Source organism: Protopterus annectens, chromosome 1.part1 (assembly GCF_019279795.1).
Source record: "Protopterus annectens isolate FY-2018-M chromosome 1.part1, PAN1.0, whole genome shotgun sequence".
Classification (NCBI taxonomy): domain Eukaryota; kingdom Metazoa; phylum Chordata; order Ceratodontiformes; family Protopteridae; genus Protopterus; species Protopterus annectens.
Window position 1 is genome coordinate 569,257,167 of NC_056726.1, and position 15,383 is coordinate 569,272,549.

At 33.0% G+C, this 15,383-nt stretch overlaps 1 protein-coding gene across 1 annotated transcript in view; it reads left to right on the forward strand.

Moving 5' to 3' along the window:
• The window catches only part of LOC122814881, a 1,525,389-nt gene that overhangs the window by 1,268,894 nt on the left and 241,112 nt on the right, over nucleotides 1-15,383 (forward strand). Inside the window, exon 27 of the mRNA XM_044087155.1 lies at nucleotides 998-1,147. Within this exon, the coding sequence (XP_043943090.1) occupies nucleotides 998-1,147 (150 nt within the window). The remainder of the gene's footprint in view (nucleotides 1-997; nucleotides 1,148-15,383) is intronic.

A 15,383-nucleotide genomic window follows, 5' to 3' on the forward strand; every position in this document is an offset into this window, starting at 1 on the left:
GTATGTCCTGTGACTGCATAATGTCAAGACCTTCTGATATCAAACTAATAACCACTAATGCAGTAGGATCCTTTGTGACATGTTAATCAAAAACAATAACAATCTTAAAATAAACTGTAAAGTCATAGTGTCTTGTGATCTAGCATGTTTTTTTTATTTCTAATAGCCTACAGAACTTCAAAGTATCCAGTCCTATGTGTGACCTCCTGCAATTCTGCAAAATTAGTAACACTATAAACCCCAAATCAGGAGATTTTTTTCTTCGACTGAAACTTAAATAGGACAAATATCTCAAAGGGAATACCACTTTTATGGAATTGACTTCCTCTGAATGTAAAGTGATGTAGATCCATGACGTTCTTTTAATCTAATCTGGATGAATGGATAGACAATCATAAATACACCTAGGGCCTGGCCCTTCAAGTTATCATTGAAAGAGGTCAGGTCTAGATATAAATTGATCATGTGTCAATGAGTACCTACAATTTGGGATATTGTGGGTAGGTTTTACTTGTCTCATTATCAATGACCTAGTATTAACCTATGAACCTATGATATGAGTAAATTAAATCACTACCCTGTGAGAAGACTGTTCTCACAGGGACGTGATTTAATTTATTCATATCACTGCTAATACCAGTACTAAGCAATCATGATGAAATAAATAAACTATGCTGTATATTAATTTAAAAAAAAATACATAAGCTGTGTTTCAGAAAACTGTCCTGTTGCTTTTGAGATTCTTAAAGTTCTAGAGTAATTCAATTGTTTAATACAATTCTGTGCAGGTTGCACAAGACTTAAACAGAAAAAGGTTAGCTTCAGCTGAGGTTACTTTTAGCCTTCTTCCTTTATTACCATTTTTACTATGATACTCATTCATTATAATATTTAGCATGAAATAAGTATGATTTGCCTTGAGTTACTGAATACTATGCAATTCATATAATCAATGCATTATTTTCAGATCCATTTTTGTTTTGCCATTTCTTTTTAGGAACAGTACTTATTTCTGTATGAATGTCTGCTAGAAGCATTGATATGTGGAGACACCAGAGTTCCAGTACAGAATATTCACTCAAATGAGAAACAAACATCCCCACAGGACAGTCAAAAGAAATTTGAAAAATATGCTTATGAGTTTCAGGTATCTCTTTATTTGTTTCATATTAGGATATAAGAAAAAAGAATATTCTACCATTTGTTAGACTTTGTGTTTAGACTTTTGTGAAACAACACATAAGCAAGAATTGTTGAATTTAAGTTGAATTAAAATACTAAAATATTACAGTTATTTAAATAATGAGTTTGACAATATGTCTGTTTTTTGTACCAGAGTTGTTTGATAGATTCACAATAGTAGAATATTTGTTGACAGTCAACATTCAATAACATATTGTATCACAAAGACTATTACCATCCTAGATAATTTATTAATCCTATCTGAATTGTAAATTGCTCTATGTAAACGGTTTCAAGTGAATTCTTTCACAAATAAATATGAGGAAATTCAGCCAGCGATACAAAAAATAGCTTTTTCTTTAGTGTCTAGGTACCCATCCATCCATCCATTTTTACATCAAATTCCCAATACATGTCTAGCAAGTCTCTTTTAATGTCTAATACATTTTATATAAAACACATATGATTTGGAAGAAAATAATTAATTCACAATTATAGGAATGCATTTAACAAAATAGGGAAACCACTTCTCAAATTTGAATTTTAGAAGATATGTGATTTTTTAACTGCTAGATTGTCTAACAATCATCATAAAAATGATCAATTTTTAATCAAATTTTAGCTGGAGATAAAAAAAATCAAAATTGCTTATACAATTAAATGATCCATTATTTTTACATTCAAGTTTTTCATATTCATTTATAAAGACTGTAGACCATAACATGATATATTTGGTAAATAGAAATAGCCAGTGTTTCAGATTTGGATCCTTATAAATAAGGTCTCTGGCTGATGCAAATATAGCACATAGTACAATGCCAATTATCAAATGTAACAGCCTTGCACATAGTGTGGATAATTCTAAGATAATGTGTAATGTAGGTATTCTTGTCTGTATTCTGACTCAAACAGCAAACTCACTGAGCAGTAGTACTCTGCAGGCATGCCTCACTAGTCTATGAATACCAGTCAAGGTTTTCAATAATTTTAGTACTTTGTTTATACAGCAAGATTAAATATATTTGATTACTCAATATTGTAGGAGTGAATCGTTGATTTTAAATGTATTTTTGCAAAGCGATAAGTGTGTCTTTCCATAAAGAATATTAATAGTTGCATACCAGACAGTAGATAATTTCTGTCATAGAATCTAGCATAATATTTTCACAACCCCTTTGGTTATAGAAGTTAACATGTATATTTTCACAACTCCATCTTTACTCCAGCCTCTGATATGCTTATGGATAAGCCTACATGTGTTATACAACAATAAACATTTAGAAGCGGTTTATTTATTTGCTTAACTTAAGTCTTACTGGAAAGTAATTATTTTGCACTGCATGTGCCAATTTTGGTAAAATGTACTTTTCAAACATATAATTTGTCCTCAAAAGTTAAAAATGTTTAAATCTACTTTTTATCAATTCTACAAACATTTAAATTGTAATTTAATTTAATGATAAAGCTTATAGAAGGAGCACAAGAATTATCAAGATAATTCCATTCTTTGCATTTCCATTTATGTATACCTTTTCCTGTAACTGATACATTTTTTTGTATTTGTTAGTTAATATAGTTTTGATTTTGATATGTACCAAAGTAATTTAATAAAGAATCTATAATATTACTGGACTTCTCAATATAGGCAAAACTAACAAAAAATTATCAACTGAATGTGCCTTAATAATATTATTGTTTCTAACTGTACTTGCTATAAATACATCATATAATAATAAAGATAAAGGGAAACATTGTTTTGTTCCTTTTGTAATTTTTATTTTCTAAGAAAAATGTAAACTAATTTTAGAATTTTAATGTGATTTTTAAATAACGTAGAATAATGTGAGCATACATCTTTCTAAAACTTTACAAATAAATAACTAGTTAAGTAAATTGAAAACTTTTTGATTTACAGACTACTGTCATCCAATTAAGTCAAGGTCTAACGTGTTTATGCTTATATGCAGCACAACATAAAAGGATTAGAACTGTGTTAATATTATCTTTTTTAAAATAAAATGTGATAGATCTTTTTTAGGGAAAAATGTATTGAATTAGATGAGAAAGAAGGCTATAGATGGCAACACAGTAAAGGATGTTTTTTGTTTGTTATAAAATAAATACAATTATAGAGTATTAACTTGAAAACAGTATTTTACCACTTTTTACCATAATATTGAAGACTGCATATAAATATTGATGTAGTAGAATCCCCTTTAGAGGTTGTTTATATCTTATTCTACTAAGTGATTATTAACATTAATGCTGAAACTGCATTGACTACTTTTATTTCCCCCCTTTATTAAACAGGTATATTTTCACAAAATGTGATTTAAAGTGAAAGAAAAATATCAGAAATGCTATCTTGTTGTTACTAACAGTGCCATGTATTTATTTTTACTGAAAATGATTTGAACATATAGATAGTTAATGTAAGCCTTACAAAGTTGCAGTAACAACTTGCATTGGGTCTACTTTACATGATCAACAGTTTAGAAAGTTGACTTTCATATGGCCAAGACCATATGATCGACTTTCAGAATGCTGACCGTGTAAAATAAACATACAAACACAACAAACACAACTTGCACCCCCACACCCCCCATAACTTTTATATACCAACTCTGAGCTCGCACTATAGTGCAGAAATGGGAAATTTTCCCATTCCACACTGTGTGGAGATAGCAGTACCCCATGGTTGGCTTCTCAAAAGTCGATCATATGGTCTCAGCCATATGAAAGTCGACTTTATGAAAAGTCGACCATGTGAAGGGGACCCCTTGGAATATATTTCTCCAGGATCATAGCAGTAATGTGAGTTAATATTTACTGATATATACTTCCTAGTATTTAGCTATATCAAGGAATATTTGTTTACCTTTTTCTAACTTAACAATTACTTTATTTAACTTCTCCTTGATTTCCATTAACTGCTTATTTAATTTTTGTTTGTTTTACTGTGACACCATCCTAAAAATCCTCCTACACACAGAATATGTCACCTCTTTTATCTTGCATTTCATGAAATAGTGATAAAATATTCTGTTTGTTTAAAAATAACACTCTGAAATCTATTATCTTGCTTTTCACTAAAAGGCAAGAATGGATTCAGTAAGTTTAGAAACATTTAACTTAATAATGTAATTAGACATGCATCAGTTAATAACTAAATTTTTGTTATTTATTTCTAAGTTAAAGATAAGAACAACATCATGCTTTGAAAAATGGCATGCTATAATTCTGAAAATTCTGTCTGACACTAGATATTATTAAAATTATACATTTTACAACTCCTGGTCTGTGTACCAAATGTAACAGAGTAATGGGCCATGAAGTAGAAATTAGTGTGTCTCAGATGATTCAAGTCTTTTAAATTTAAGTTAATTTTCCAATTTTCTAAGAGTTTTAGGTAGCTGAAACCCTATATTCTTTCGAATTTGTGGCATTGGTTTTACCCATCAAGCAATTCATTCCTCAAATAAAATGAATTTCCCTTTTGAGAAAATATTTAAGTTGTATAATGCTTTTGTTGACATTCCTTACTCCCATTGCAAGAATACATTGCAAATTAACTAAGGTAGATGTTCTGTTTTGAAATTATGTTGCTATATTGCTACACATTTCCTCATCATCACACTATGTTAAATAATATTTATAATAATAATAATGATGATGATGGAATCATAGAGCTAACTTTTTGTGTATTTCTTCAATTAGATGAGATAGCTATTAACTCATATCCATAAATAATAAGTTTCCCCCTGTTTTTCTCAAGTAGACATGTACCTTACAGAAATATTACATTAATTTTGCTGAGATCCAAATTCTAAACAGTCTGCTTCTCTTTACAATATAATTCAAATGACTTACATTTACTTAAGGAAATGATAAATATATTGTTAATGAAAAGTGATAAGCCTGAACATGACATATATTAACATTATATGTTGCTCAAAATCATAAGACTAGATTGAAAAATGAAAAATATGAAAACTTTGTAAAGAATGTATCACGATAAAACATGACTATTTATTTATTTTTATTTATTTTCTGGGATGCATCACTGATCCAACTGGAGCAATTTCAGACCAGCTGGAAAGTTATAAAGCATTTAAACAATTGACAAGTACAAAGGTAATATAAAACATGCACATGGAAGTGAAGAATTATACATTTAAACTTTTGACAAAAGAGGTTATACACTGTATATAAAAATTCATAACTTTTTTTTTCAAAATGTTTCACAAAACTGTATAATCACGTAGAGTAGTTGGGTTGAAGAATCAATTTTAGTAGTTTGTTATTTTTGGGCACATTTCTATACATAAATGGTGAACAAAATAGAACAGTGTAGTATACTAAAGCAAATGAAACTACTTTGAATATAGTATATATAATATTTGCATCAATTACAGGAATTAAAAAATAAGGGGGTTATTTTAACTGCAAATTTCACAAAATTGTGAAACTCAAAAGCTTGACACCATAATACTGAAAGACCAAAACACTGAAAACCACAATATTGGTCTTGTTCCCCTGCAGTTAGAACTTATTCCTGTGTCTACACCCCTACAAGACCCATGGTAGCACTCATTCCTTGGTCTGCGCTGGTAGGGTATTTTGATATTCAGCTTTTTTTTTTTTTTTTTTTTTTTTTGATACTTTAGTTTTCAAATGTGTTTGTGGTGGTAAAGTTGTCAAATTTGATGTTTGAATAGTTGGTGACTGAAGATATGTCTTCAATCTGGTATCATAGTAGAAGTATATGTGACAAAGATGCCGGCGTGTATGAAATATTGTGTGTAAAAGCAGCTAATCACTGTCTTTTTGTCAGCTAAGTACTGTTACATACAAATTAATATATATATATATATATATATATATATATATATATATATATATATATATATATGTGGTATATTGCAAGAGCATAAATTTTATAGACTTACTCTGACTGTCTTGTTTGTGACCAAGATCAGATTTAGTGCTATGTGGGATGTTTTATGTTAAGTTGCATGTTTCCCTGCTTTCATAACATGTCCTTGAGTGTCCTGTGCTGTGTTCCTTATGGATGGTTGGTGATTGAATTGGCTAAAATTGTTTCCAGGTTACCTTTGTGTCCCATTTGAATTTGGATATGTATGTGAATTTGGAACATGTTTTACTTGATCAGTACGGCTGCAGAGTTTGCTAGTCCTGACACTGTTGGGAAAGTGTACGTTGTATTGCATCACAAAGACCGAAAGGTTTGCTCTCCACACACAGATAATTGTGTTCATTAGAGAAGAAAGTGAATGGACTACTGTGCTTGTAGGGAGAAGATGAGTAACAAATGAAGGGGCTGCATTGTATCCATGTTTACTTATGCAGGAGATAAACTGAAGAAGTCATCCACTTCATGGATGAAGTCATGCAATTTACCCTGGTTTGTCAACAGCTTTGCTGCTATGAGAGAGTTGTGGCTGCATTCTTCTGTGTCTCACAATTTGCATTCACTGGTAGTGGAGGAGTTGTTGGTGTCCATGTCTTCCACAGCTGTGTTAGACATGCTCTCATGAATGTCTTTACTGTGGAGTGTGCATAGGATTTGGAGAGTCGCTAATATGATATGTATTTCATCCATGACAGCCGGGAAATTCTCATTCCATCTGAACTAACATTCCAGTCCAATGCATTATGTCTATAGCTTGTTCCTTCCACTTCAGAGCTTTCACTGATGTATTCTGCTATGCAAAAGCTTCCTCAACTGGTCTGCTACTTTTCGACTTTAAACATTAAGCATTAAATGTTGATCACAACTTATTTCCTCCATTAATGAAAAGAAAGATAGAATGTATTAGTACTCCATGGCACAGTGGGATAAATCCTTTACTGCACCCAAGATAACCCTTGTTCAGTTAGCAACATTAGAGATAGAGGGGACCACAGGAGGATGATGGGAGTGAGCATGTGACATCACCTCCCCCATCGCTGGGGCAGAGATGTAGCCTAGACTCTGCAATAAAACAGCATTCTGGACCTAGTGAGCTCCATGCTGCTTAAGTAGTGTGTCACTTAGTCAGGAGGTTTCACATGGGCAGAGGCATGCATGCATGTCCTGTGGCATGCAAAGCTGTTGAGGGTGGTGTGGATTTAAGGCAGTCTTCAAGTTAGGAGTATGATGCTGCACCAGCATCCTCAATCTCCTCACTGGCATATCAGATGTGGTGTTAAACCAACAGGAGCCTAAGGCAGGTCCAGTAGACTCTCCAAATCAGGAGAGGAGCTGGTGTAAGTCTATTGTCAGTGAGGAGGAGAAAAAAGATGGAATTTCTTTTCTTACTAATGATTTTTGCTCTGAGAAAACTCTCAGTGTGATTTTTTCAGTAACTGTCTTTTCAAGTCTGTGCCAATACAATTAAGGTATTATTTTATTTTGTTCTCCTTCATCAGTATTTTTCTATTCTTCTTCAATCAACTCTCTCTCTCTTCCTGTGGTAAATATCTTAATATATCTGTAACATGTAGCTTATTTTATGGTCTATATTTAACTTGTAAGTCATATTGTTGCATATTAAATAATATCCTGTGTATACTTCTAGGGGCATTGACTATAACTATTCTGGTTTTGATATGGCATTCAAAAGGCTTATGGTATGTCTCTATCTGTACTTCTTTGCCATATGTATTTATATAAGACAAATAAGTGCAAATACCTATAGATGCATATCTACATAGAATTTCTTTTATCCATTCCTGTTACTTCCTTTTTTTGTTTGGAAGGTGAGACTGGCAGTGGGGTAGGGGTATCATCATACTGGTTAGGTCTTTACCTCACAGATACAAGCTACAGGATTTGATTCTGACCTCTGGTTATTGGCTCATCTTGCAATAGTCTGCAGCCTAGTATTTATCTATCTGAACTTATCTGATGTATACATCTGTAAGTGTTCTCTACATGTAGGCAAATGGTCTGTTGTAGTGTAAGATTACAGCCTCTGTACCATTCAAATCTCAATCTATTTGCAATGCAACTCATTTCTGTAATAATATTTCAGTGCAGATTCTTCTGTAGCTGTTTCTTAAGCATTTCAAAACATTTTCTCTTTATAGCCTTATTTCCAGGCTATATCACAGGCATACTATGTGTAAGATCTGTAAGACACTACATCATTCCTAAAAATCTCATTAAGCAATTCTATAGTTAGGCTTTGGGACATGTGGTGTTGCTCTGACTTTTTTCCTTTATTATACTTTACTGCCTTTGACATTTGAATATTATCCATGTATTTCAGACTTGGTAATCTAATTGTACCTATGTTCTCATTTAAATGAAATCAGTAATGCTAGTTCAAGGCATTCCCTAACTATCAAAGTTTCTTATTATGTTATCTTGAGTCCTACCTTACACAAATTGGTCATAAGCTATGCTTATTATAGGTTCATAGGTTCATAGGTAGGTACTAGACTATCGGCCCTGGGGCCTATTTAAGCCTAGCCAAAAAGGTTCCCTGGCTTTCGCCACCCAAGAAAATTATTTTCCTGTGCCCCTGTCAAGCAGTGCCACAGAAGTGATCCCCTGGGTGAATTTTCTATTTCCCATCCAGTTGTCAAGATTTTTCTTAGAGGGCTAATGAGGAGCTTTGCTTGACATGAATGGATAGTTTGTTCCAGAGTATAGGAAGTCTCAGGGGCAGGAATTATTATCTTTATTATTATTTTTATTATTATTATTATTTGTCCTAAACCTTCAGTTAGTTCTTCAACAGCTCTTTGCAAACATCTGGTGCTGACTAAATACAAAACAAAAATCTCAAGAACGTATGCCTTCCTAATTATCTACTATGTATTCAAAGCTTGGAATTTTCTTCCTCTAGCTTGATCAGCCAGAATTCCTGTTTTCTAGCTAGTACTGAAAATAACTTAAAATTTGACATTGTCAAGCTTACTTCCTCAACTGTAAATTAATATGGTGAGTGTTCAGTTAATCTTTTTGTTTAAAAATGATGGATCAGTTCTTATATAAATGTTTGGCTTTCTATTGGAAATTTAAAACATAATTCTAAAAATCCCAAGTATTTGATCATTAAAATGTGATTTTAACAAAAAACAGTTAAAATCCAAATTTCACAGTTACAGCTGTAAAACATTTTGCTGGAGGCAGATAATTTTGACTGAAATTCTGCCCATACTACTACTTCTTGTATTTCTTTATATCTTTTGACTTGATAGGTAGGCTGGTCTACTAACCCCTTTCAGTTATTTCTACTGAAGTTGTTTCTTAACTTTAAAATCAACATACCACAAATTTGCACTTATACTCTCCTGTATTTAGGCATGCAGTTTTACATCTTTGAGGATCATAACCGTGATTCACAAAACTTAAATTTGTAGCCTAAATTTTGCTGAGACACCACAGCAGTCATGCAGTCTGTTGGCTCTGTTTGATTTTTAACAGCATTCAAGCTTTCCATTCATTTCAGTTCCTGTCCACTCCCAAGAACTATTGCCACTTTGTTAGGTTGATGTATCATTGGCATGGTATTTAGGTTTATTTGATTATGATGCTCACCTGGATATAAATCAAATAAGAAATAAATCAGCATAGTTATGGAAGCTAGCATTGTTATGTGTCTGTACACTAATCATGATGTTTCTGAGTCTGCAACTTTTTCTGTGAACATTTGCCCTGTAATCGTATACTGCGAATTTGTTTTGCCATGTCTAACTTCTCACAAGCCAAATGACCCAATATATAAGGTTAACTCATTACTTCACTCTATGATACTGTCTGACAAACTGAGATATATTTTCATTTTTATATTCACATCAGTAGCTTTTGACTCGGTGGCTTTATTTGGTGTCCTTACTATAAAAATAATTCGCACACAGCTTTCTTTTCTATTAAGTTAAGTTCCAATGATTTAAAAGTATATTCAGATGTAATAATGTCAGACATAATATTTCATCACTTTGTTTATAAATTCTATACATGTGTTGCCTAAATTACTATTTTGTTGTACTGTGTTGGAATGGTCTGAATTCATAGCATCAACCTTTTCCACTTTAATGGTGCCTGTTTCCTTATACAGTTGTTTTCTTGTTTTAGTTCAGTGACATTCACGTCCTTTGAACACTGCTGTATTTTCTTTTACATATTTTGGAAAATGGTCTTTCTTCCACATCATTTGCAAACTGATTGCAGGTTTGAGCCCTTTTTTTCAGTATCATGGCCATGTGTAATATATTACACATTTTGAGTGCACCTCATTTTCTTTGTACTTCATGACATTCTTTCTTATTGCTATCGCTATTATAGGTTTATAGTTCATAGTTCATAGTTTAGTATTAAGCTAACTGCCCTTGCGAGCCATTTTAAGCCTAGCCAATTATCCCTTGTGAGACTCAAACCCTGCACCTTGTGTTTGTAAGGCAAACGCCTTAGCCATTAAGCCACCCTCCCACACTCCATTGTCACCTTATGTCTTAATTTCATTTTTCTTTTTAAATTGGGTCATCTGTAACTTGTAGTGTTGCCTTACCTCAGTTAATTTTTTCACTGTGTACCTACAGGTTTACCTGTCATTCCTTTACAATTCTGTGACTGCCCTTAATTCCATTTTATCTGACTTGGAATTTATCCATGAATGGATGATCAATAAAAGACTCAAGCTCAGTAAATCTAAGACTGTCACCTTGATGATTCATGGTACATTGAAGAACTTTTCCCTACCTGCTCTGTCTCTTAACATCGTTTTACAAGGTAACAAGCTTTTCAAAGTTGCATGATCCTGAATGGATTAACATTTAATGACTGGATTTTCTGCTATGGACAAATTATCATCATGTTTCCATCTATGAAAGATCAACCTTGTCAAGCACCTCATTTCTGACAATGACCTCCCCATGCCCTAGCCTCTTCCCATTTACACTACTGCAATACATTATATATCAAGATGTCAGGCTCTGAACATGGTTGTTACAGTTTATTTATTGTTTATTTATTTATTTTAATTTTATGTATCCTTTGTTGACCTGGTTAGTCCCATTAGGCTAATGACCTCTTTTCAGGGGAGACCCAAGGTGGTATTCATACCTGGGAAATTTGATCAGGGCATCTGGTAAATTCCTCTAGTGACTGTTGTTGCAAGTGGAACCCATTTTGCATGAGCACTTCCTGTTTCCATTCCAGGTGCAGAGGCAGAGAGAGAAAGAGATAATGGAGTGGTGAGATATTGAGACGAAAGAATGCATGCAGGATTCTGAGGTAATGTTTCAAAAAAATTTGTTTGATGGAGATAAATTGGCACAGGATGGATGTAAAATTACAGCCTTTCATTTAAGATGGCTGCTGTATGATTTACATAAAGAAATTGTTATGCAGAGTGAGCCAGAAAATTAATGTGATTTTTTTCCTGGGGATACATTATGGAGAAAATACAAAAGGAAGATGCACAGACATCCTGAAGAATAGCAGAGAGATGAAAAAGAAAATATATGCAGATAAAGTAAAAGAAGGTATAAAGCAAAGTAGTACAAAGAAAAGAGGCAGAAGAAAATGAAAAACAGAAGTATGTGGTAAGGGTTTAAAATAAAGAAGACAAAGAAATGGGCAGGCATGAAGTCTGGGACAATTTAATAGCGTCTGTGAGTATAAAAGCACATGAAATAAGATTAAGTATTCTTATTAAAAAAAATTTGTGACATTATATTTGAGTCTGTTTTTCAATGATAATTTTTCTTGGATAAAATGAAAATAGAAAGGCTGTAACCCATGGAATATTTATATAATAAAGGCATTTAACAGGGAAACAGGAAAGAAAATTCATATACAGTTTCAAACAGAGGTGGAAAGAAAAATTCAAAAGGACATTTGAACACTCTATGTAATAAAGTACTGGACATTACACATGTTTATGATAAAAGGGATTTATGGACTGGTGGATGGGATTATAATATTGTGTTAAAAATAGAGAAAGAAATGTCATACGCCATGCATGATAAATGGGGAGCAGAATAGTGGTGTCATTAAATACTTGGAACACCGTAAAACAAGCTTTTTTCTGGCAAAGAAGGATATTTGATAAGTAACTGTGATAAAAATGCTGTATTTGTGGGGAAATGAGTTATGATGCAAACAGTGTGAATTGAAATGTTATAAATGTTAACAAAATTTGACATTTATGATTTATGGATGGATTGTAAAAATGAAAACAAGGGTAAGGAAAAAGAAAATGAGAGAAGAACGTAAACAAAGAGAAGAAATTTTAGAAGTAGAAAAAATAGAAGAGAAATTAGATTAGGAAAAATAAAGAGAACATAGAAGATATTTAAATAGATGAAAAAGACATAAATTGGAAGAAAGTGGAAGAAAAAAGAGATGTTGTTGGTAAAAGGGTTAAAAAAAAAGAAAAAGAAACTTTAAAGAAATAATTATAAAAGAAAAAAGGAATGTATAAAAAAGAATGTGTGCATCTAATGGTTGGGTTTTTGTGTAATTGTTAAGGTGCTTGACTTACAAACACAAGGTGCAGTGTTTGATTCTCACCTTTGGTAGGGAAATGGGCTAGGCATATAATTGCCCATTAAGACAGCTAGCCTAGTAATTAGTTCTGAAACCATAAATCAAAAATACAGTAAAAATTAAAATCTTTAGAGTGATTTCTGTAAATGTGAATAGTGTTAAGGACATGTTAAGAAGAACAGGGATTTTAGAGTGGTGCAATACATATGATATATGTGCAATTATGTTAGAAAACACAGGATTTTTAACAAATGAAGAAAGAGTGCAAACAAAGAAGCTATGGGGAGGAAAGATAATCTGGAATTTGAGAAATGGGAGATGTTCTTGGATAGCTGTAGTCTGTAGAAAGACATTTAAGATATTACGTGTAATTTCAGCAAAATGGAAATATTAACCATTGTAGATTTAAAATGGAAATGACAAGTATATAGAATTATTCATCAACTTACAAAATGGATATGCATACAACTGAAATAGATTATAGTATCAGAAGGTTTAACTACAGGAAAAGGGGAGGTGATTGAAACAGGATTTTCTGATCATCTGGCAATAAGGCTAGAGATAAAGGAAAACAAGGAATATATAAAAATAGGCAAATAAATAAAAAGGGTAAATGAGAAAGCTTGGAATGAAGAAGGAAAGAGATTAATAGTACAGTTATGGAAAGATCATATTACTATGAGAACATGTTATAAAAACTGGTCTTTATAGTAGAGGATATTTAAGGAAAAATATTAAAAAATGTTTTTTACAGTAGCAATATGATGTAAGAAAAACAGAGATAGAAAGTATTTTCACAAAAAAGAATCATATGAAAGAAATCAAGAAAAAAATTAATGAATTGCTATACAAGCAACGATATTTTACAAGAAAAAGAGAAGAAGCATTGATTTACTTAAGATGATAGTGTAATGAGAGAAATAACAAAAATGTAAAAGGAGAAAATGAAAGAACTCATGTTATGAATAGTGTAGTTTAATATGTACAATAAATGTTTAAAGAAAAAAGAAGGTTGTGAAAAAATGTGGAAAGTAAAAAAAAAATAACAGAAAAAGAGAATAAGCAGTTTATTTATTTGTTTGAAATTTGGTCACTGAGAAAGTCTGACTGAACTGAGATCATTTTCAGAGGAGGCCAGGGGAGAAAATCTCCACAAAACAATTAATAAAAAATCATTAAACCAACGTGTTTAATTAACTTCATCTCAGTTGCTGTCTTTTAAGCTTGCTACCTAACACATTTGTCATCTGCTTTGTTTCATTGTTTAAAAAGATATGTGCTTCAGTGCTGCCTATAGCATGGGATAATGATTCTGCTTTTTACCTGCATTGCTCTTTAAGGTTCTATATTTTCAGTAGTTGTGTAATACAGTAGTATTTCCATATATTTCCATGTTTCTACATCTACAACCCTAACGGGCTCTCAAATTGACAGAGTCCTTATTTATTCACTCTCTCTTTTCCACTTCTTTAGCTCTCTCAACTAAATCTCAAACCTCTGCTGCCCTCGTAAAGCCTTCATTTCTGGTGGTGTAGCCCAATCCTATAGTGCCACGCAACTATAACTTGTGGCTGTCCCAAGAGTTGGCATAAGCAGAAAAAAAAGTATGTATCTACAACAGCCTGTATCTACAACAGTCTGCCTTCAGTAAATACATCTGTAGAAGCATCTTAGATAAATTTCTATTTAAAATAAAAATGGACGCTATCTGAAACATCTAGTATGACTGCTGCTAAGGCCTTTCTCAACCCCTCACTCTCCTGCTGGATTCCCACCCCCCATTTGGCTAGCTTTTAATTAGTGAACTGAATCTTTAATTGAAAGGAATACAGTTGCAAATTGTTAGCAGCCATAGTACTCCCCTGATTGTTTTTCTCAGTGTCTGAACGCTTAGTCCACTGGCTCAGCCTGCTCCACTCACCCTTCACTACGCTTGGGCTCACTTCGCTCCCGTACCCTACCCCCATTCCCAACCGCTCCTAAATCAATTACATTTATAGCCACACAAACCCCACCCCATCAAATCACTCTGACATCACGTCCTCTCTCCTGAGCCCAACCTCTTCATCCTGTATAACCTACCCACTCCCCTCATTCACAATTATAAACATCTCTTCCCTTTACAGACCCATACCCACTCAACCACTTACTAAAATGTCCCTCCTCCACTCCTCCCCATATCACCTTACAATCACTCTATTTTTAATTATACTTACAAATCTAACATCCCTCAGTACATCTCATCTACTCCCCAGGACCTCAACAGTCACAGATATACACTCCCCAACAATAACTTCCTATTCTAATATTTCCTCCTATCTTTTTCAACCAAACCCACTCTTATACTTAAACCTAAAAATGTTCACTAATAACTATTATCCTCCCTCCCTGCTTCCAACCAAAACTCACTTTAACACAGCACATAAATGAACCACAGTAATACCGCTGTCCCTAATCTCTTTCTCTCTGTATATGAAGATATTCACCCCAACCAAGGATCCAATCCTTCCACCCCTAGCCTCATCCCATAGATCATTAAAGTTTACCACTATCAACCTACAAAGTATTAGAAATAAAATTCCTGAGTTCCACGCCTGGATATCCCATACCAAACCAGATATACTCACAACAACAGAAACCTGGCTAAAACCATATATTAAGGACTCTGAATTCCTTCCACCTGGCTACTCCTACCTTA